The sequence below is a fragment of the Panthera leo genome, chromosome B1 (assembly GCF_018350215.1).
Source record: "Panthera leo isolate Ple1 chromosome B1, P.leo_Ple1_pat1.1, whole genome shotgun sequence".
Classification (NCBI taxonomy): domain Eukaryota; kingdom Metazoa; phylum Chordata; class Mammalia; order Carnivora; family Felidae; genus Panthera; species Panthera leo.
This window is the reverse complement of record NC_056682.1, coordinates 62702128-62724589: the sequence shown is the minus strand read 5'-3', so window position 1 is coordinate 62724589 and position 22462 is coordinate 62702128. Positions and strand designations below refer to the sequence as shown.

The following is a 22462-nucleotide window of genomic DNA, read 5'->3' as shown; positions in this document are numbered from 1 at the left end:
CACAGTTGTGTAAGAGTCACTCTACTGAAGATGAAGAATGAAATGTAAAGCTACTGATGTGGTCTTTTCCCCCTCTTTGCCCAAGAAGGATTGTCTATGACCCACCTGAAAATGCAGGAGAATTAGGGCAGTAGCAGCACTAGCTAATTATAGGGTTTGGTTTGTTTATTTCTTTTATTGAATTATGCCCTGAGGAAAATATTATTCCTGATTTTGTTTCTGATATATGTCTATTCTGTTTCAACTTATATTTTGCATCATGCCAGATCAGATTTAGCACTTTTCTCCTCTATACCTTGAGGAATAAAGTCAGATTTAGGATTTAGACTATGTTGAATACATCATATGGGAAGAAATTTTATAATTCAGTTTTTATAAAAGCTTTAATGATACTTTTGGTCTTCCCTTTATGGACAAACAGTGTATTGTCTACAGAATACCAAGAAATCCCTATCTGTAAAATAATGACTATGATATTAATAGTATTAATCTTAGAGATCATAAACCACAGTAATCAGTCAAAGAAAGCCTTGACTTTCTTTAACTCTCTAGTGAATGAAATCAGTGCCCCTTATGTCCATGTTTTCTAGAAGCAGAGCCTGAGATAGGGATTTGGATGCTTGTAATTTATTGAGGAAGTGCTTTTTAGGAAAAACCCTGTATGGAAGTGAGGGAAGCAGAGTAAGGAAGGGGATAGAGCTGAACAAGGAAGTGATCCCAGGGACAGTGTAGCCTTGGCTTGGGCTTTTGGGAGAAAGTATAAATCACAGGCAAGGTTGTCCTGCCTTGATGATTGCTGTGGAGGGTTTTGGAATGGGATATAGGAGATAGAACCCTGAAGCCAAGTGGGGTTTCCAATTCTCCTGGAAAACAGGGGCAGCTCTGAGCTCTTAATAGCCAACACTTCAACAGCAGTTTGGGGTGGACACTCCAGCTCAGGAAAAGCAAGGTCACTTTGGTGGCTCAGTCGGTTAAGCATCCAGCTTCGGCTCAGATCATGATCTTGCGGTTTTTAAGTTTGAACCCCACATGGGGCTCACTGCTGTCAGCACAGAGCCTGCTTTGATTCTCTGTCCCCCTATCTGTGCCTCCCCTGCTCACGCTCTCTCTCTCAAAAATAAATAAAAAACAACAAAATAAATAAACAAAAAGCAATCTGGTGGCACCAACAGCATTCACTATTAACTTGAATCAGGTTCAGAGTAAAATTGTTCTGGTTATAGAATCTTCTCTCTTGGTGCAGTTTGAATTGTTATTATTGTGCCTCAAATGTAGGAGATATTCAGTGATTGTTAAATTAATATGTACTATATATTTTTTTAAATTTTTAACGTTTACTTTTCCTTGAGAGAGAGACAGAGTGTGAGTGGGGTAGGGTAGAAAGAGAGGGAGACACAGAATCTGAAGTCGGCTTCAGGCTCCGACCTGTCTGCACAGAGCCTGATGTGATGCAGGGCTTGAACCCACAAACCGTGAGATCATAACCTGAGTCAAAGTTGGACACTTAACTGACTGAGCCACCCAGGTGCCCCAATATGTAGTATATTATTAAGACTCTCAATCCCTCAGGATGATACTGGGATATTGGTTAGACTTAAAGAATAAAATAGTATGTTAGATCATCTTACATGACTGTTCAAGCTCTTCCTTGATAGAAAAGTAGGTTTAGAGGGACGCATGTTTCTTCTGCAGGCCAGTAAGGGTTGAGTATTTGTCTTTTTTTTTTTTTTTTAAATTATTATTATTTAAGAAATTAATTTTTTCCCCAGCTTCATTAACATATAATTGTATATAACATCATGTAAGTTTAAGGTGTCTGATGTGATTTATTTCATGTATGCATTATATAAATGATTACCTAATAAGGTTAGTTAACACATCCATCACTTGACATAATTACCATTTTTCTTTTTTTTGTGTGTGATCAGAACATTTAATATCTACTCTCTCAACAGCTTTCAAGTATATAACATAGTATCATTAACTGTAGTCACCTTGCTGTATATTACATGCCCAGGACTTACTCATAATTGACAGTGAGTACCCTTTGACCAACATCTCCTTATTTCCCTGTCCCCCTCTAGGCAACCACTGCTCTACTCTGTTTCTATGAGTTTGGCTTTTTAAAATTTCACTTATAAGTGAGATCATTTAGTATTTGTCTTTCTCTGTCTGACTTCTTTCACTTAGTATAATGCCTTCAGGGTCCATCCATGTTGTCACAAATGGGAGAATTTTCTTATTTTTATGGCCAAATAATATTCCCTTGTTTATATATCCCACATTTTCTTTATCCATTCATCTGTTCATGGACACGTAAGTTGTTTCCATGTCTTGGCTACTGTGAATAATGCCTCTGTGAACATGGGAGTGCAGATATCTTCCCTGGTTAATGATTTCTTTTTCTTTGGATGTATATTCAGAATTGAGATTGCTAGATCATATGGTAGTTCTATTTTTAATTTTTTGGGGAAGCCTCTGAACCTACCATTTTCCATAGTGAATGTAGCAATTTACATTCTCGCCAACAGTGCACAAGGGTTCTCTTTTCTTTGCATTTTTGCCAGCAATTATCTCTTATCTTTTTGATAATCACCATTCTAACAATGAGTGGCATCTCATTGTGGTTTTGATTTGCATTTCCCTGATGATGAGTGATGTTGAGCATCTTTTCATGTCTGTTGGCCATCTCTAGGTCTTCTTTGGAAAAAATGTTTAGTCAGGTTGTCTGTCCATTTTTAATTGGATTATTTGTTTTTTTTTTGTTTTTTGAGTTGTATGAGTTCCTTGTATACTTTTTATATTAACCCCTTATCAGATAGTTTGCAAATATTTTTTCCCATTCTGTGTATTGATTGCCTTTTCATTTTTTGGCTGTTTCCTTTTCTGTGCAGAAGTTTTCAGTTTGATGTAGTCCTGCTTGTTTATTTTTGCCCTTTTTGCTTGTGTTTTGCTGTTACAGCCAAAAAAACTATGGCCAAGACCAATTTCAAAGAGCTTTTTCCCTATGCTTTCTTCTAGGAGCTTTATGATTTCAGTTCTTACATTTACTTTTTCAATCCATTTTGAGTTAGTTTTTGTGTATGGTGTAAGATAAAATTCCAATGTCTTTCATTTGCATGTGGATATCCAGTTTTCCCAACACCTTTGATTAAAGAGACTATCTTTCCCCATTGAGTATTCTTGGTTTCCTTGTCAAAAATTAGTTGATTGTATGTGCAGGATTTATTTCTGGGCTCTTGATTCTGTACCTTTGATTTGTGTGTCTGTTTTTATGCCAGTATCACACCATTTTGATTACTATAGCTTTGTAGTATAGATCGAAATAGGAAAATGTAATGTCTCCAGGTTTATTCTTATTTCTCAAAATCGCTTCTGTTATTTGGTATCTTTTATGGTTCCACATAAATTTTAGGATTTTTTTTTCCTGTCTGTAAAAAAATGCCATTGGAATTTTGATAGGGATTGCATTGAATCTGTAGATGTTTTTGAGTCGTATGGATGTTTTAATCATATTAATTCTGATCTATGAACACATGATATCTTTCCATTTATTTGTGTCTTCTTCAGTTTCTTTCATCAATGTCTTACAGTGTTTCATTTATAGATCTTTCACCTCCTTGGTTAAATGTATTTCTGAGTATTTTATTGTTTTTGATACTATTGTAACTGAGATTGTTTACTTTCTTTGTTTTTTAGATAGCTCATTGTTGGTGTATAGAAGTGTAATTAATTTTTATAGGTTTATTTTGTAGCTTGCAACTTTAATGAATTTAGTTATTAGTTCCAACAGTTTTTTGGTGGGATTTTTAGGACTTTCTATGCATAAGACCATATCATATGCAAACAATAACAGTTCTACTTCATTTTTTTTTTTTTTTTTTCCAATTTGGATGTCTTTTTTCTTTTTCTTGCCTGATTACTTTGGCTAGGATTTCTAATACTATGTTGCAAGGAGTGTTGAGAGTGGGCACCTTTTTCTTGTTCCTGATCTTAGAGGAAGCTTTCAGCCTTTCACCACTGAGTATGATGTTAGCTGTGGGCTTGTCAGATTGCCCATTATTATATTGAGGTACATTCCTTTTATATCTAATTTGCTGAGAGTTTTTATCATGAAAAGATGTTGAATTTTGTCAAAATCTTTTTATGCAGTTTTTGAGATGATTATGAGTTTTATCTTTTATTCTATCAGTGTGGTGCCACATTTGTTGATTTGCCTATGTTGAACCAACTTTGCATCCCAAGTATGAATTCTATGTGATAATTCTTTATGATCCTTTTAATGAACTGTGGAAATCAGTTTGCTAGTATTTTATTGAGAATTTTTGCAACTGTATTCATCGGGGATATTGACCTGTAGTTTTCTTTTCTTGTAATGTCCTTATCTGGCTTTGGTATCAGGGTAATGCTGACCTGTAAAATGAGCTTGGGAGTGTTTCCTCCTCTTCAATTTTTTTGGGAAGAGTTTTAGAAGGATTGGTGTTAATTCTTCTTTAAATGTTTGGTAGAATTCACCAGTAAATCATCTTGTCCTGGGCTTTTCTTTGTTGGGAAATTTTTGATTACTGGTTCAATCTCCTTACTAGTAATAGGTCTATTTCACATTTTCTGTTTCTTCATAATTCAGTCTTGGTAGGTAGGCTATATTCCTCTAGGAATTTATCTGTTTTTTCAGGTTATCCAATTGTTGGCCTCATTCACAGTAATCTCTCTGTCTCTCTCTCTCTCTCTCTCTCTGTCTCTTGAAAGGTAAAGTTTTGTTGGTGCCTGTCTCTAAAAGGGTTGGGATCATTTTAATAAAAAAGTAAATAAATAAAATAGTTCCACTATCTCTGTTCTGTAACAGCAAGTTATTATAGCAAAAAAGAGAGAGTGTAGGTTTCAGATTCATCATGGGGGCTGATGCCCAGATACACCACTTTCTAGTTGTATTCACCCCAACTGTGACACATCAAACATACGATATAAGGATGACTTTTAGCATCTATATAAACAACACTGCCCTGAAAATTTTTAGCCAGTGCAATAGAATAGACAAGAAAAAACAAAGATGGAGAAAAAACATGGAAACGTGAAGCATCATGTTGCATTGAAACAGTCATTGTGCAGAAGACAGAATTGCCTACTTTCTTGATTAGAAGTCCCAATAGATTTTACTGGCTAAATATGGTGTATACTTACAATAGAATATCATTCAATCTTCAAAAGGAAGAAGATCCTGGCATTACGACAACATGGTTGAACCTGAAGGACATTATGCCAAAGGAAATAAATCAATCTCACAAAAACAAATACTGCATGATCGACTTATATGAGGTGTCTAAAATAGTCAAGCTCATAGAAACCCAGAATATAGTAGGCTGAGAGTAGAGGGGAATGGGGAGTTCAATGGGTATCAAGTTTCAGCTATGCCAGATAAGTAAGTTCTAGAGGTCTGCTGTATGACAAACTGCCTATAGAGAATGATACAGTATTAGGCACATGACAACTTGTTAAGAGGATAGATCTTATGTTAAATATTCTTAGCACAAAAGAAAAAAAGAAGCATGTATTTCTGTCATATCAGTTGTAATGTCTTCTCTTCAATTTCTGATTTTTTTTGAGTCATCGCTCTCTTAATTCTTAAGTCTAGTTAAATGTTTGTCAGTTTTGTTTATCTTTAAAGAAAACCCAGCTGTTAGGCTTCTTGATCTTTCCTTTTGTTTTACTTGTCTCTATTTCATTTGTTTCTGCTCTGATCTTTGTTATTTCCTTCCTTCTGCTAACTTTGGGCTTAGTTTGTTCTTCTTTTTCTAGTTTCTTGATGTATCAAGTTAGACTGTTATTTGAGATTTTTCTTTTTAATTAATGCAGGCATTTATTGCAATCAACTTTCCCCTTAGAACTGCTTTTGCTGCATCCCATAAATTTTGGTATGCTGTGTTTCTATTTTTGTTTTACGATATTTTGGTTTCCCTTTTTATTGCTTTTTTGACTCATTAGTTTTTCAGAAATGTGTAGTTTTAATTTTCTACATAATTGCGACTCTATACTGGACAATATTCCATGTGGGCTTGAGAAGCCATGTGTAATTCCATGTGTAATTCTGCTATTGGATGGAATGTTCCATATATGTGTGTTAGGTACATTTGGTCTAACATATGGTTCAAGGGCAGCTGTTTCCTTATTGATTTCTGACTAGATGATCTATCCATTATTAAAAGTGGGATGTTGAAATCTCCCCTATTATTGTATTGCTGTCTATTTTTCCCTTCGGGTCTTAAGTATTTGCTTAATATATGTATTTATTTATTAAAAACTTTTTTTAATGTTTATTTATTTTTGAGAGAGAGAGAGAGCGTGAACAAGAGAGGAGCAGAGAGAGAGAGACACACACAGAGAGAGAGACAGAGAGAGAGAGAGACAGAATCTGAAGCAGGTTCCAGGCTCTAGCTGTCAGCACAGAGCCCGATGTGGGGCATGAACCCACAAACTGTGAGCTCATGACCTGAGCTGAAGTCAGACGCTTAACTGACTGAGCCACCCAGGCACCCCTTGCTTAATATATTTAGATGCTTTAGTGTTGAGTGCATATATAATTTTCAAGAGTTATGTCCTTTGATGAACTTACCCTTTCATCATTTTTTAATGACCTTCTTTGTCTTTTGTTATAGTTTTTTGGCTCAAAGTGTATTTTGTCTGATAAAAGTATAGCTACCCCTGATTTTTTTAGGTTTCTGCTTGCATGGAATATCTTTTTCCATTCCTTCATTCTGAGCTTTCATTGTCCTTAAAGATGACGTGAGGCTCTGGTAGGCACCATATAGTTGAGTCTTGTTTTATTTTGTTTTGTTTTCTTTTTTAATCCACTCTGATGCTCTATGTCTTTATGGAGAATTCAAACTATTAATATTTAATTATTGATAGGTAAGAACACAATACCATCTTATTGGTTCCTGGCTGTTTTGTAGTTCCCTAGTTCTTTTCTTCCCCTCTTTCTGCCCTTCTTTGTGAATTGATGATTTTTCCTTAGTGATATACTTTGATTCTTATACCTTTATCTTTTGTGAATTTACTATGTTTTTGCTTTGTTGTTAGCATGAGGTTTACATATTATAGACATAACAGTCCATTTTAAGGTGATAACAACTTAATTTTGATCACTTACAAAAACTCTTTGTACTCCTTTTCCCACCAAACATTTTATGTTTTTGATGTCACAGTTCACATTTTTTCCTGTTGTGTATCCATTAACAAATTACTGTTGCTATAGTGGTTTTTAATATTTTTGTCCTTTAATCTTCATACTAGAGTTCAGTGATTAACACACTACTATATTATAGTGTTAGAGTATTTTGAATTTGACTATATATTTATCTTTACCAGTCAGTATGTTGCATATTTTTATGTTTCCATGTTACAGATTAGTATCCCTTCAATTCAGCTTGAAGAACTCCTTTCAGCATTTCTTGTAAGTGATTGTAATGTAAGTGACATTTCTAATGGTGATGAACTCCCTCAGCTTTTGTTTGGGAATGTCTTTATCTCTTCTTCATTTCTGAAGGATAGCTTTGCTGAGTAAAGTATTCTTGGTTGGCAGTTTTTTCTTTCAGCACTTTGAACATATCATTCCACTCTCTCCTGGCCTATAAGGTTTTTGCTGAGAAATCTGTTGATAGCCTTACTTGGGGGTGGGGAGGGATTCTTTTGTAAGTTACAGACTGTTCCCCCCCCACCGCCCAGCTGCTTTTAAGATTATCTCTTTGTCTTTGATTTTTTGGCTGTTTTATTATAATATGTCTTGGAGAAGATCTTTTTGAACTGAAATTTTGGGGGGACCTATGAGCTTCCTGAACTTGGATGTCCAAATTTCTCCCTGGATTTGGGAAGTTCTAAACCATTATTTCTTGATATTACCTTTCTGCCTTTTCTGTCTCTCTTCTCCTTCTGGGACTCTAGTGATGTGTAGATTGTTTTCTTCATGGTATTCTGTAATCTTGTAGGCTTTCTTCACTCTTTTTCATTCTTTTTTCTTTGTTTTCCTATGACTGGATAATTTCAAATGACCTGTTTCTGCCCACTGATTCTTCTGTTTGATCCAGTCTTCTGTTAATGCTCTCTATTGCATTATACCCACTCCTCCCCTGCCATTTAATTCTTTATACTTTTTAGCTCTCAGACTTCTGTTTGGTTCTTATGATTTCTGTCTTCTGTTAAAATTCTCATTTTGTCCACATATTATTTTCCTGATTTCATTGAATTGTGTTTCTGTTATTGAATTGTGTTTTCTTATAGCTCACTGAGCTTCCTTAAAGCAACTATTTTGAATTTTTTATTGGGAAAATCACAAATCTCCATTTCTTTGCAGTTGGCTACCAGAAAATTATTGTGTTCCTTTGATAGTATCATGTTTCCTTTGTTTTTTTAATGTTCCTTGAAGTCTTGTGTTGCTGCCTTCACATTTGAAGTAGTTACCTCCTTCTGTCTTTACTGACTGGCTTTGGTAGAGTAATAACTTGTTAGCCCTGCTAGAGATTCTGAGGCTTTCCCAGACCTTTTCTGTGACATACCTGCTCCAAACTTCTTAGGGGGAGAATACTTAAAATTGCATGCCTTCTTTTGATCCTACAAGGTCCAGATCAATTGCTGATAGACTCTTGTTTGTTTTCCCCAGGGCAGTGCTAAACGCTCAAATTTGTGTCCTTTCTCTCAGGCCTCCAGATCTGGGCCAGCTTCATGTATGCTGTATGACTCATGAGGCATCTTCAAATGCTTGCTGTTGCTATTGTCAGTGGCATACACAGAGAGCTGGCTATGGGGTGACAGGTGTGTGGATGGTGTATGCAGAATGTTAGGAGTGCCTGTGGGCCATTGGGGGGGGGGTATTCAGGAAAGGTGACCCCAGCAGCTAATGGGCAGGCTTCCTGATGGGATCTGTGACATGGTTAGTAAGATTCACATCCCTTTGATGCACTCTGAAAGTCTTGGCTACTGTTTGCTCAGCCAAGCCATGTAGCATACTTTAGTTTTCTGGATGGGATGAGAAAGAAGCTGTGACCAGCACAGCTCATTCACAGGATCCTACTTTTCCTTGTGGGAGGAATGGTGGATGAAAAAGTTCTCTCTTGGCACTGAGCTATGCCACCGTGGGGAAGGGGTGATACAAGTAAAGCAAAACCATTACTGTCACTTTCTTCAATGCATCCAATCTTCGACTTTTTCCACCAATGGTGTACTGGAACTTCTACACTGGACTCTCAGCCTTCCACAAAGGCACTCTGTTCCATGGGTGATTGCCCAAATCGGTGTTCTTTTTCGAGGAAGATGGTAAGAAAACCCTTATTTTGTCATTTGGATGTCATTGTTCCCAGTTTTCTTCTTTGAAGTCAATGCCAACAATACGGAACACGGTTGATGCCTGCTTTGGCACCCTACAACAGCAATGCACTAAGTAAATGCTTAAGAACTTGAGAGATTTTGTGCTCTAAGGCAGTAACAGTCTCCCAATTATGTTGTTCTGTCCCTTACAGGAGGTGATTTTCCTTGTGGTTTCCCATAGGCTACTCAAAATGTACTGGTTGGTGTGTCTTTTACTTGGCTCTCCATTCAGCAGAACGGCTTGTGTAGAGTTTTAGTCTCCACATGTGTATTTTGACTTTCCATTTGGTGCTTTGGCAGGAATGCAAGACTTCAATTACCTCAGCAGCAACTGTTTCGAGATCACCGTGGAGCTTAGCTGTGAAAAGTTTCCACCTGAAGAGACTCTGAAGAGCTACTGGGAGGATAACAAAAACTCCCTTATTAGCTACCTCGAACAGGTAAACACCATCTCCAGCATAAAATGGGAGATCTAAGAGCATTTAAACCTGGCATACAATGATTTTCTCAGAGGAGTCTGGTCCAGAGGAGTCCATCTGACTCATAATGAGGACTCTACATTTGGAAAACATGTCAGTAGTGGTCCAAACAGGCTTTCATTTGTCAGAGATTTTGTGGTTCATAAATATTTCCTGAGAACTGATTAAACTGAGATTTGTGGGAAGTGACGTGATGCCCTGTTTTCATTCATATTGCTCTAAGCCAGGCAGTCCTAGAACCCTCCTCCATCCTGCTCATCTTGGGCCAGTCAGCCATCCCTGGCAGGACTAGGACAAGAGTGAGGTAAGTGAGGCACTGAGGGCCCAAAATTTAAGGAGGCACTTTTTCTTGGAGGCATGTGGGTATAGGATTAGCACCTGAGTGTGAGTGCTTCCTTAAATTCTGTGCCTCACATGCTCCACTTGTCTCAGCCTCGACTTAGATCTCAGGTAATCATAATAATTACCTTTATGGGGTGTTTACTGTTTCCCATGCATTGCTCTGAATGCCTTACATGTAATCGTTAATGCATTTAATTTTCACAACAAACCTGTGGGGGAAGTGGTATCATCATCATCATCATCATCGTCATCTTCATCATCTTCATCATCTTCATCGTCATCATCATCCCTGAATTAAAAGTGAGGAATCAGAGACCAGACAAGTTAAACAGCCTGCCTGAAGTCAATCAGGCAGAATTTCATTTTATTTTATTTTATTTTATTTTATTTTTTTAAATATTTTATTTATTTTTGAGACAGAGACAGAGCATGAGCGGGGGAGGGGCAGAGAGAGAGGGAGACACAGAATCCGAAGCAGGCTCCAAGCTCTGAGCTGTCAGCACAGAACCCGACGCGGGGCTCGAACTCACAAACCGCGAGATGATGACCTGAGCTGAAGTCGGAAGCTTAACTGACTGAACCACCCAGGGGCCCCAATCAGGCAGAATTTTAAACCAGGCTGTCTAGTTCCAGAATCACCATGCCATATTGCCTCTGATGACAGAAACTTAGATCTTCACTAGACAGGCACTTATATAACCATTCCTGTGGAGTCTGTACAGAATTTGGGGGGGGGGGAGGGGAAATCTCATCATCTACCAGAGTTAGATACCTTACCTACTGAGACTCAATACAGGCCACACCCTGCCAACCCCACATCTCTATACTATGTAGACATTGGCACCAGCGGCCATGGGGGCGAAACAGACCTAAAGACTCTGTTCCTTGCCTGCAGTGCCGTGACAGTCTTCAAATTGCATTCTGTATATGTCTGTTTACACCCAAAGCCAGATAGGGTGATATCAGTTTCACATGCCAGCAGATAGTCCAGATTAATTTAAAAACTAATTTGATACAAACAAATGCTATGAAATAAACGTGAATCTATTTGCATATATGTTGACATACAAACATGCATATGAGACTGATGCATTTAAAAAGCTGTAAAATCAGCTCAAGTATTCTTTTACATGTGTCAGATATCCATATAGTACCTTACCAAAAGAGATTCTCATGGAATAGATCCACTGTTACTCACAATGATTAAAAATTACTTATTACACAGGATTTTTTCAATCAGTGGAATCCCGCTTCATGTTAATATAGAAAGGCATTTTCAGCAACAAAGGCTAAAGATAATTAGCCATGTCGACCCTAGAACGACCTTGATAGGAACCCCTCTAATAGTGTCTCCTTCAAGGAGAGCTGTAAATGTATTTTCTGAGTAGAGGAAGTAAGACTGGGCTATTTGGTGTGTGTTCTCCATTTAGATATCAGATAATGTCTCTTTAATACAGTGCTTTTCATTTTATTTACATATTTTTTCAACAAAAATGTATTCAGCTACTCTAGTGTCCTAGGCACACTGTGAGGCACTGGGGATAGTGACTGACTTCATATTAGTGGAGTTCAGAGACATCAATACCTAATCACAAGAGAGGATGATAAATGCTAAAATAAAAGCCCATTACAAAATCGGTGGCAGTACACTGGGTCCCTAATCCAGTCCTGGTGGTTCAGCAAAGCCTTCTTGGGACTACTGTAAGATTTACTATAGTTGAAACACCAGTAAGATGATTACTCTGATCATCAATTGAAAAAACAGATTCAGCTGCTGCTTAAGTCTTGTTCTTAAGAAAAAAACTCAATATAAAACAAAACCCACAAAGGTATACCATCAGGAAAGAGGAGAATATTTGTTATATTTATGGTGGCAGTTAGGCATGTATTAATTCATCTAAGAGCTATATCAATTTATATAGAAATAAACTGAAAAGAAGAGGGTTGTACAGACCTGTTTTATGCCACTTGGAATAAGAATGTGATCTGTCCACAGATCAAGTGGTCCACCCTATAGGACATCAGTATTACGGTGCAAGTTGTGTAGAAGCAAGAAGAGTGATATTTACAATGAGCTCATCCAACTTGCTTCATAGAACACTCTAATTTAGGGACTCAAAGGCTGATGACATATGAGTGAAGACTGCCAGAAGTTCTGTGTTGAAATTATTTCATTGACAATGAGACACAGTATGGTGGGAATTAGTAATTGAACACCTGGACCTAAAGCCTAACCATGGATTAGTTTACGACTCATGGAAAATAGGTGATTAGGGGGTCTAATTCTATAATTGGTTGAGAGGAAATCTCTTGCAGAGTTTTAAAGGGATGTTTGTAGGAATTGGAATTGTAAAGTTAATTAGTACAGTTTGCTGTGGTGGAATGCCTCTCTCTCAATAGCTTTGGAACAGTCTAATTCTCAAAATTCCTCACAAAATTCACAAAGAATGGTTCATGGGCGCCTGCACCAGAATCACCTAGATTCTTGTTAAAAATGAGTTTCCTGTTCCATCACTGAATCCCACTCTGCATGGTAGGACCCCCAAGTCTCCATTTCAGCAAGCTCTCTGGGTAACACTTAAGTATAGGAGGGCTTAAGGGTTACTGCTATGCACAGTTTTAGTAACAATGGAGAATCTTCTGGATGTTCTTTGTTTCTCCAGCTTTGGTTGATTGATGTCCTGGAATCTGAGGAGAGAACATTACAGGAGGGACAAGTGTAGCAAATAGTTTCTTCAGGCATGAGTGAAATTTGAATTTCTCTGTGATTTCCTTTGCAAAAGCTATAAAGTGACAGCTGCATTCATGTAGAGTTGTGAGAGCCCATAACATTTCCATTGAGATTTATTACTACAGTGGAAGTTTTCCAACAGAGAAGTTTGCTCCAAAAACTGGCTTATCAGGGACAGATACTTATTTCACTATTTGTTAAGCTACAGACCATAAATCTTGGGTTGCAGAGGCTGAAAAAAGTAATGAATATTAACTGGGTGTATTTGTGCCTAATGCAGGTGAACTATATGTTTTTGGAGTGATTGTTTGGCTTATTTTCCAATGATAAGGAAATTTAAAAATTTATTTCTCTAAGGTTTATAATATTGATAATACCGGGATTTTGGTGCCTCAAGATGAATAAAGTACATGTAGGTAAATAATTGCTTGTTTGCAAGCTTTCTAAATTTCTTTGATGAGCCCTCATCTTAAGAAATGTAAAGTTTGTATTTTTTTCCCTGATTTTCTTCTCTATGTATATCTCTCTTCCTTTTCTGTAAAATTTTTCAGATCCCCAAATTGCCTTTAGAGGAAAGAAGTACATGTGATTTTTGTAGAGTTTCAGAGGTTTTGCTTTAAAAAAAAAAAAAAGCAAATGCAAAAGGATTTGCTGATAATCAGGGGCATCCCCTTGCTAAAACATTGTACCACTGCCAGATTTATTCTCTGATGACAAAAGCATACTTGACACTTATTGTGCCTTCTGTAGGAAGGATTCCAGTATCATCGGTAGCAAAAGAATATTCACTCTCTAGGGTTAAATTGAGTGAGGAGGAACCTGAGCCAACCTGAGCCTTTGAGAGTTCGGGAATCTTCTGTTAAGTAAGCTTAATGAATTACCATTTGGTTTTCCAGAAGCACTTTCCAAGAGACCTGAAGTGACTCTCTGTCACTTCAAACACATATTGATTTAGCTGAACCATTGTTTCAAAATGAGGGGGAAAAAATCTGCTTTTATAGTTTGTATTGCTTTAGTTGTTGACTGCAACTTAATCTGGGGGGCATTATTCTCGACAGCATCTCCTTCATTTTCTTTCTGAACCGAATCTTCAGTTTTGAAGTTCACAGATCTTTCATGTCACTTATTTTCAAGCAAATAATATTGTTCGATTGCAAGAGCAGTCACAGTATGTGTTTTCATTCAACATGAACAAATATTAAAGGGCTGTAATGTAATATTATTCTTAACTGGCAGTGGCCATACAACCTATTTTTGGTGACCCAATAAAAGAGGGACAAAGTCATGAAATATGCTAAGACCAGAACTACTTTACAGATGTGATAGACAATTTTGTTTTTGTTTTTGTTTTTCATTCTGGTGGTTCGGAAGGTACTTTAATGCCTTTCTTTCACTCAGAACGAGATTTCAGTTTTCAGGGTTTTTTTTTTTCTCATTTGTCTACTTGAGGAAAAGCAGTGTAAAGAGTGTTCAACAAAATTCAGCAGCCTCTTGAGCATATTTTGATCCTTAAACAATGAGGATCTACAGTATTATGCTAGCAAATAAGGAGATTCTTGACAGAGATGTGTCGTCAGATCATTTCTAGTATGATTTTTGTGGTTGTTCTTGACCTTTACAGATACACCGAGGAGTTAAAGGCTTCGTCCGGGACCTTCAAGGTAACCCAATTGCCAATGCAACCATCTCCGTGGAAGGAATAGACCATGACGTTACATCTGGTGGGTGTTCTCTGCCGTGATCTGGAGGCTCTAGTGTTATACACAGAGCACGATTACTTGTTACTATAGTTAACAATTTTTATGCTATTCTAAGCAAAACAATTGAATGCCTCCTGTCTCTTTACCTCCCTCTCCCCCAGCTTTGACCTAGTTAAATTTCCTTTGTGGGAGCGAGTCAGGCACTCTGGATGGCTGCTGGCTTAGAAATTGGGGTGCAGCAGGTGGCGCCCTTTCCTCAGCTGTCTCAGCCTGGAGCTGCCAGGTGGTGCCACCCACTGGAGATTCTGTGGAATTCCTGAGGCAAAGGCAGATGAACTAGCTGGAGTTGAATTATCAGTGTCTTTCCCTTCTGTCTTAAGTGCTAATAAGCTGTTAATGGGACGACCTCAGGAGGGAGTGAAAAGAGGAGGAAAGAAAAATGCCAGTGTCTAGGATTCCTCACACATTTCTTTATTTCATCTGTATGAAAAATCCAGACTCATTCAGGGTTAAACAGGATGTTAACAGAATTGAGCTGGATGTTAGCTATTTCTGAGTTCCAAATGCCGTTTCCATTTTCCCTATTTGGAGACAAGGATGTATTTTCCTGGAAAACCTACATAGTCCCATTCCATTTATCCAGCAACAATATGTTTTTATGTATAATCTACTCATTTATTTCTAGACCTTATAATTAATGAACCTTTACCTTATTTTCCAAACCACTCTATACCATTACTTCTTTCTTAACCTCCTCATTTATAACTTGTATATTTTAAAAATCCTTAACGTTTCCCCTTTAAAGCTCCATTTATTTATCTATTTAACAAATATTTATTAAAACCCCAGAAGATGTGGCCAGCACATCTTGCCAACCAATATACCAGAATCTGTGCCAAGACACTGCTCCCTTAGCCCTCGGGGAGCCCAGACCTTGACCCCTCTGCCACATGAAGTCTCTTCTGTCTGTGAACCCTGGTGCCATAGAGATAGGATTTCCTCTGCATTCCATGGTATGAGAATTTTAGGAGAATGTAACAGGGGGAAAAAACATAGGTAAGAGTGAAATCTGAGGAGTAAGAGTGAAACATAGGTAAGAGTGAAACTGTGGAACACTCCACCCCTTTGAGGGCAAAGTAGTAAGGAGGAATGGAGTCTGAGGTAGAGAGAGAACCAAGTGCATTTTCCTGGGAGCCCGGAAGTATTTCAAGATGGAGGGACTGATCCGGAGTGCCAGGTAAGCTAAACCTTTCGCATGAACCAGTGTGGAGAATCCCGACAGAATCTGTTTCCACGGACCAGTGGGAGCCTGATCGGAGGGTCTAAGAGAGACTAGGAGAGACATTAGAAAAAAGAGAGTATTGACAAATCTCTTCAGACATTTTGCTGTAAAGCGAAAGAGATAAATGATGGCGCCTGTTGAAAGGAGATGTGGGGGTCAGAGGAAGACCGGAAGAGGTGGCCATGAGGGTTTTCTTTATTCTGATTTCATTTTCATAGTGAAATAAAATGTAGAGCATCTACTGGGAGTGAGGATGAAGAGGATGTGTCGGCGGTGTTAGGAAAAAGGAAAAAGTGTGAAATGTCCACTAGGACCTTGCTACTCAAAGCTCAGCCCCCACCAGCAGGTGAATTCAGCACTGCCCTGGAGCTGGTTAGGAATGCAGAATTTCAGGCCTCACCCCAGGGCTAGTGAATTAGAATTCGCACAGTACCAAGTTTCCCAGGTGATTGATATGCACTGGTCTAGGAAGATGGGAGTGTGAAAGGACCAGGGAGGAAGGGACCAGAAGGAAAGCAGGGCAGTTCCATGCCCTCGGTTAGGTTGGCGTGTATGTGTCGGAGACTGATGAGCGTGACGGTGTGTTTCTTCTGGCTGCATGCAGCTGGTGACAGGCGGAGGGCCGAAAATTATCCAGGATTGGTGGCTTGCCAGGCATGTATAACCAAGAGGGAAAAGCAAATGAGTTGAAGGCACGTGCTTTCAGTGATTATAGGGTGGCCAGGGAACCTAACCTAGGTTAGGAGGGAGCTGTGGACCTGTGGGGTGAGAAAGATTGTGAACCTTACTTCTGCTTAAGAATTCTTCGGAGAACTAACTGAAAATGCAGTCCCTCCAAGACCAGCACTCCAGAACAACTTATTCTGAATCTTCAGAAGGAGATTTCTCACAAGTTTCTCAGGGTTCTTTATCCCTGATGGATAAAGAAGATGTGGTATATACATACAATGGAATGTTACTCGGTGATCCAAAAGAATGAAATCTTGCCATTTGCAACAACGTGGATAGAACTAGAGGGTATTATGCTAAGTGAAATAAGTCAAAGAAAGATCAATATCATATGATTTCACTCATATGTGGAATTTAAGAAACAAAACAGATGGGGAAAGGAAGGAAAATAAGGTAAAAAGAGAGAGGGAGACAGACCATAAGAAACTCCAATACAGAGAACAAACTGAGGGCTGTTGGAGGGGTGTTGGTAGGGGATGGGCTAAATGGATGATGGGTATTAAGGAGGGCAATGTTGGGCTGAGCGCTGGGTGATGAGTCACTAAATTCTACTCCTGAAATCATTATTACACTATATATTAACTAACTTGGATTTAAATAAAACTCGAAAATTATAAAATAAATAAATAAAATCTAAAAAACAAAACAAAAAACAAGAACAAGTACCTCAGGTTTCTGATGAGGCTTTCTTGGACCACACTTTGTGAAGCACTGATCTAGACTTACACCATTGGGTCTTCATGTCAAGATACTTGGCCAGAATCAAAACACAGCATCAGATGCCCTGACTCCATGTTTGGGGGCTTTCTATATCTTTTTACCTGTGGCACACCTGACATGATTATGAAGATCCATTATCTTATAAGATTTATTGACAATTTGACATTAGTATTTGTAAAATTGCTATTAGAAATTACTTCCTCTAAGAGAATGTAACACTGATTTCAATGGAATGTTATCAAATTCCATAAACATTTACTTTCAAAATAGGGAATCAAAGAAATTAAACGGAGGTATACTGGGTATTCCTAAAATGGCATAATTATGTGATTTGATATTTTGTTTCCTTACAGCAAAGGATGGCGATTACTGGAGATTGCTTGTACCTGGAAACTATAAACTCACAGCTTCAGCTCCAGGGTATCTGGCAATAACAAAGAAAGTAGCAGTCCCTTATAGCCCTGCTGTTGGGGTAAGAAATCATAATTGCTAAGATTTATTAAGCAATTAATATGTGTCAGGTATATTTAAGTGATTTATATTTAGTCTTCGTAATAACCCTATGAGGTAGGTACCACTAATACCCCCATTTAACAGATGAGAAAACTGAAGCTGGCAAAGTTAAGTGACTTGACCAAGGGCTCCTTGGTTGATTTTATACCATTCAATGTGAAGCTCCCTTATTGCTTCTCAGTTTTTTGAAGACATACCCAAGAACATCAAAGACAACTTAAAAAAATTAAACCTTTTTTTGCCACAGTGATTTCAGTTTAAATGAGATTTCTGTTCCATTTATCTTTTTATTTCCAGCATCCAATATAACACTTTACTGAATGAGTATTTGGAAAAATTGATCATGCCTGCAAGGTGATTTTAGGCATTAACCAAACTTTTATTAAGCACATATTATGAGAAAGACCCTCTGCTAAGCGGTATCAAAAAGTGCATCTCATTTAAGGAGGTACCACCTATTTTGCTAGGAAGGTGAGGATTCTACTGCTATCTTTGCATTACATTTTTGGAACCAGGAAATGGCCTGCAGACTTTCCAGTCGAAAGAATTACCTGTAAAGAATTTATTGCATTTTTGTTCATGCCCCTGAGTTGGAGTATAAGGGCTTGGTTTTGCAAACAGAATACCTTGAGTTTTTTAACTGATGCTTTGGTTTTCTTTGTGTGTATGTGTACATTAGGCTGTATATGTATTAAAATCAGGAGATAAATTTGGGCAAATGAAACCTGGAAAAAAGTAGCCCCAGAAATAGGTTGTAAAACATTTAATTATTTGGATCTTAGCCTTTCTGGCCTGCGTTACTTCAAGGAGGTAGTGAGTATAGTCATATTCCTAAACATCTAGGGGCTTAAGTGGCCAGATGAAGGAACTCTTGGTTCCTTTTTTTTTAAACATCATTTTTATTTCTGATTCATTTTTCTGTTTATTTATTTGCTTAGTTTTTTGAGACAGAGATAGAGTGACAGAGAGAGGAAGCACGCTCGTGCATGCGAGCAGGGGAGGTGCAGAGGGAGAGGGAGAGAGAATCTTAAGCGGGCTCCACACCCAGCAAGGAGCCCCACAGGCAGGGCTTGATCTCATGACCATGAGATCCCGATCGGAGCTGAAATCTGAAGTCAGAAGCTTAACCAACTGAGTCACCCAGGTGCCCCAAGGAACTCTTAGTTCTGTTTGCAATGGGGACAGAAGTATCTAGAGGTCCTGAGAAGGGTTGGGGTTGGGGAGTACAGATTTTGAATAGCCTTTTGTGTAGATGTAGGGATTGTCCACAGACCTGATGAAAACTCCCAGTTCACACTGAGAGTTGAGTTCCTGGGCCCCTGGCTTCTGTGGTTGTTTGGAGATGTATGTGCCTCCATCAGTTTCTTTAACAGATTCAAGATTCTAGAAAGCAGAACTTATGGTTTGGGACACCAGGACACTGAACTACATTCTTCCATATTTTCCCAGCTATTAGGAGAAAACTCAAGGTTTATAGGAGAAGCTCAGTGAAGAGTCAAAGTTAGAAAATTCATTCTAAATTACATCTTCTTATTGGAGGGAAAATTGACTTAAAAAATCTGCTTTTAAATAATCCTACAAGGCTATTAGATCAAAGCACATTTCAAACATAATGGCTTTTGATTTTTTTTTTTCCTCTGAAAGTATCTTTTGTTTATCACAAGAGATTTTTAGGATATACTATATATAGCTCAGGTGGCTATACTGAGCTTATCCTATAAGATCTAAAACTGCACTAATTTTTTTACTTAATTTCAGCTTTTAAAAGTACACATGCAGTTGGTAACAAAATATTCTTGTTTTTCTCCTTTAGGTTGATTTTGAACTGGAGTCATTTTCTGAAAGGAAAGAAGTAGAAAAGGAAGAATTGATGGAATGGTGGAAAATGATGTCAGAAACTTTAAATTTTTAAAAAGCTTCTAATTAGCTGCTTTTAATCAATCTATCTATACAATGTAGTATGATGTAATGTGGCCATTTTCTTTTAGATCTTGTGCAATATTTAACATTGATTTATTTTTAATCATTTAAATATTAATAGATATCACTTAAAATAAACAACTAGACTTTTAGGTAAAAGTATAAGAACTTGGTCTGTTTCTTCTCATATAACATTCATTTTCCTACGTATATTACATGGAGAACTATAGGAAAGGTTTGAGTGATCTGCCATTTTAGACTTAAATGAAATATTCCACGTGTTATTTACGATCCAGAAGTTTTTGAGTAATTCTGGCTTTTAAAAACTAATGAAGTCCTTTTAGTGTAATGTAACAGTGCCACATAGTGAATGCCACTGAAAAGGTCAACAGCTACATTTTGGTGTTGTGAGCATTATACCGCGAGACTTACATAGTTCAGTATAAATTGTCATTTGTCTTGTGCTGACTAGCTATATAAGCATGATCTTGTTAATGCATTTTTTGGATGGGAAGGAAAAATAAATGTTTAGAAAGGTATTTTATGATGAGAGTTGACTTCCTGCTTGCACATATGGGGGCGATACTGTTATATTATTCAGCCTGCTAACACTACTTAAAAGCTTAGGGTTTTCTCTTGGCTGTAGATTGGTCTAGAATTGTATTCTGAATGAATAAAGGTAAAAAAAAATATCCCCATGGTCTTTATTTTAATTCTCTGTGATTTTTGGTCTAGAGCAGTAGTCTTGTCATTAAAAAGTGTATTTCCTTGATAATGGGCTCTCACTTGTTAATCCTCGCCGTTTTAAAATTTGACTGTGATGGCTGTTTGCCAAGCACAGTGCAAACTCCGTGTATATTACTGTGGTGGACAAAAGGTTTTGAATCTATGGATCTTATGGATCAGTTTTGGACATAAGCTTTAAATATATGTACACAGAAATGAGTATGTAATTATCCATTGTGATAAGTAAAATGGCAGGAAGAACAGGATGTGCAGGAAGAGAGCATGATAGAGAAACTTAAAATGAGACCAGCTGAGGGGACTCAGAAATAACCTCTTGATGTATGTAAGCCCGGGTCCAAAATATGAGCAGGTGTGAGCAATGCAGTGACTGAGTGTATGGGTGTGTGTGTGTGTGTGTGTGTGTGTGTGTGGTGGTGGTGGTATGGTTGATCAACATCCAGGTATGGGTTTTTGTTAAAGTAGTGTTAACTGTTGTAATACTAGAACCACAAATATATAATGGCTTAAGCACAATCAAAGCGTAGTTTTGACTCAGACACATGTAAGAGATACCTGAAGTCATTTCCACCCATGGCTTATTGCCCAGAGCTAGTCACACAGCCCCGTTGGATGACAATATTTAGTGAGCAACACTGTCACTAGTGTAGCTCTGCCTTCTGGTTGCCAACATAGGTTTGCTCTCCTTTCTTCCAAATATAGAAGTCACTTAACCCCGTAACAAGTGAGGCAACTTAAATCAAGGATTTGAGCTTCAAGTTTGGGATTTCTGAGTGATCCCACAATAACCTCTATATCAGATCAGCATGTGGCCCCTCTTGCTCCACAAATCTACAAACAAAAAAGACAGGTTATTGCATCCTTCACTCCCAACATACAACAGAATAGGGTCAAGATAATGTCATAAACCCTCCAACTTGAAATGGTGAGGAATGAGAGGTGCATAGTATCCACTGGTCTACAGCAATTCTGAAATCTTGCCAAGTGGGTATTCTAGGCCTCCTCTTCTGGGGATGGAGAATGGTCCTGGTTTCAGAATTGATTCTGGACTCTGGAAGGTGCTTTTCTGCTTTTATTCTGCAAGACCGTGATGTGACACTCTTGAACTCCTTCTCTGTCTTTCATTTAAGACCTAGGTTAATGGAGGTGCACCACCTGGTATGTGGGACCTCCCCAAGTCACTGAAGCAGATGGAAAGAGAGACTGAAGAATCAAGAATGGACCTTTTATTGACTTAGCCTGGGGAAGACACATGTCAGCTCTTCTCGCAATCTGTTGGCCAGGGCTAGTCATATGCGTTTGCCTAACTGAGCAGGATGAAGGAAATATGGAGGAACAAATAGAATATCTGTCTCTGCCACCAGACCAAGTCAGCTACGCATTCAGCTATTGGAAGGAAGGTGTTCACTCCATGTAGTCTTGCCCTTGAATCTATTTGTTATGAAACAGGGTTTCAAAGGTCTCCGCTTTCCTGGCCACGCTCTCAACATGCTCTGATTTATCAAATGAAGGGTTTAGAATCGAGTGCTGTTGGGAGGGAAATTCCTCTTGGTCAGTGTTTCTCTGTTGAAGGACCTCCACTGGGATAAAACTGGCCTCTGTTCCCATGTCTCACTCACTCTTCCTACAGTGAAGTCAATCACTTAATTGTTAGGTGATGGCAGGTAAGCTAACCTAATCGGGTGAACAAATCTATCAAAGGACTGTAAGCTTCCTCTTTCCCTTTCTTCTCTGACCTGGACAGAGGCAGTTCCAGACTCTCCCTTAGGTGCTGCGGTAGGTTTTGGGTGTGTGCGCAGGGACAGGAAGGGCTTGTGGGCATAGAAAATTAATAGGCTCTTTGTACCACAGATCTAATGTCACTTTTTCCAATTAGTTTATCAATAACAAAGCCGTTTAACCTGTCTGTTGGTTTCCTGTGTCTTACTTTTCAACTGGTTCTGAA

The 22462-nt window shown here is 38.2% G+C and overlaps 1 protein-coding gene across 1 annotated transcript in view; it reads left to right on the top strand.

Annotated features, from left to right (window-relative positions):
* Window positions 1-20545, top strand: part of CPE (carboxypeptidase E) — a 118654-nt gene extending 98109 nt beyond the window's left edge. The window contains exons 6-9 of the mRNA XM_042935126.1: window positions 9658-9797; window positions 14531-14630; window positions 17694-17812; window positions 19667-20545. Coding sequence (XP_042791060.1) covers window positions 9658-9797; window positions 14531-14630; window positions 17694-17812; window positions 19667-19765 — 458 coding nt within the window. The 3' untranslated portion in view covers window positions 19766-20545. The remainder of the gene's footprint in view (window positions 1-9657; window positions 9798-14530; window positions 14631-17693; window positions 17813-19666) is intronic.
* The last annotated feature ends 1917 nt before the right edge of the window (window positions 20546-22462 follow it).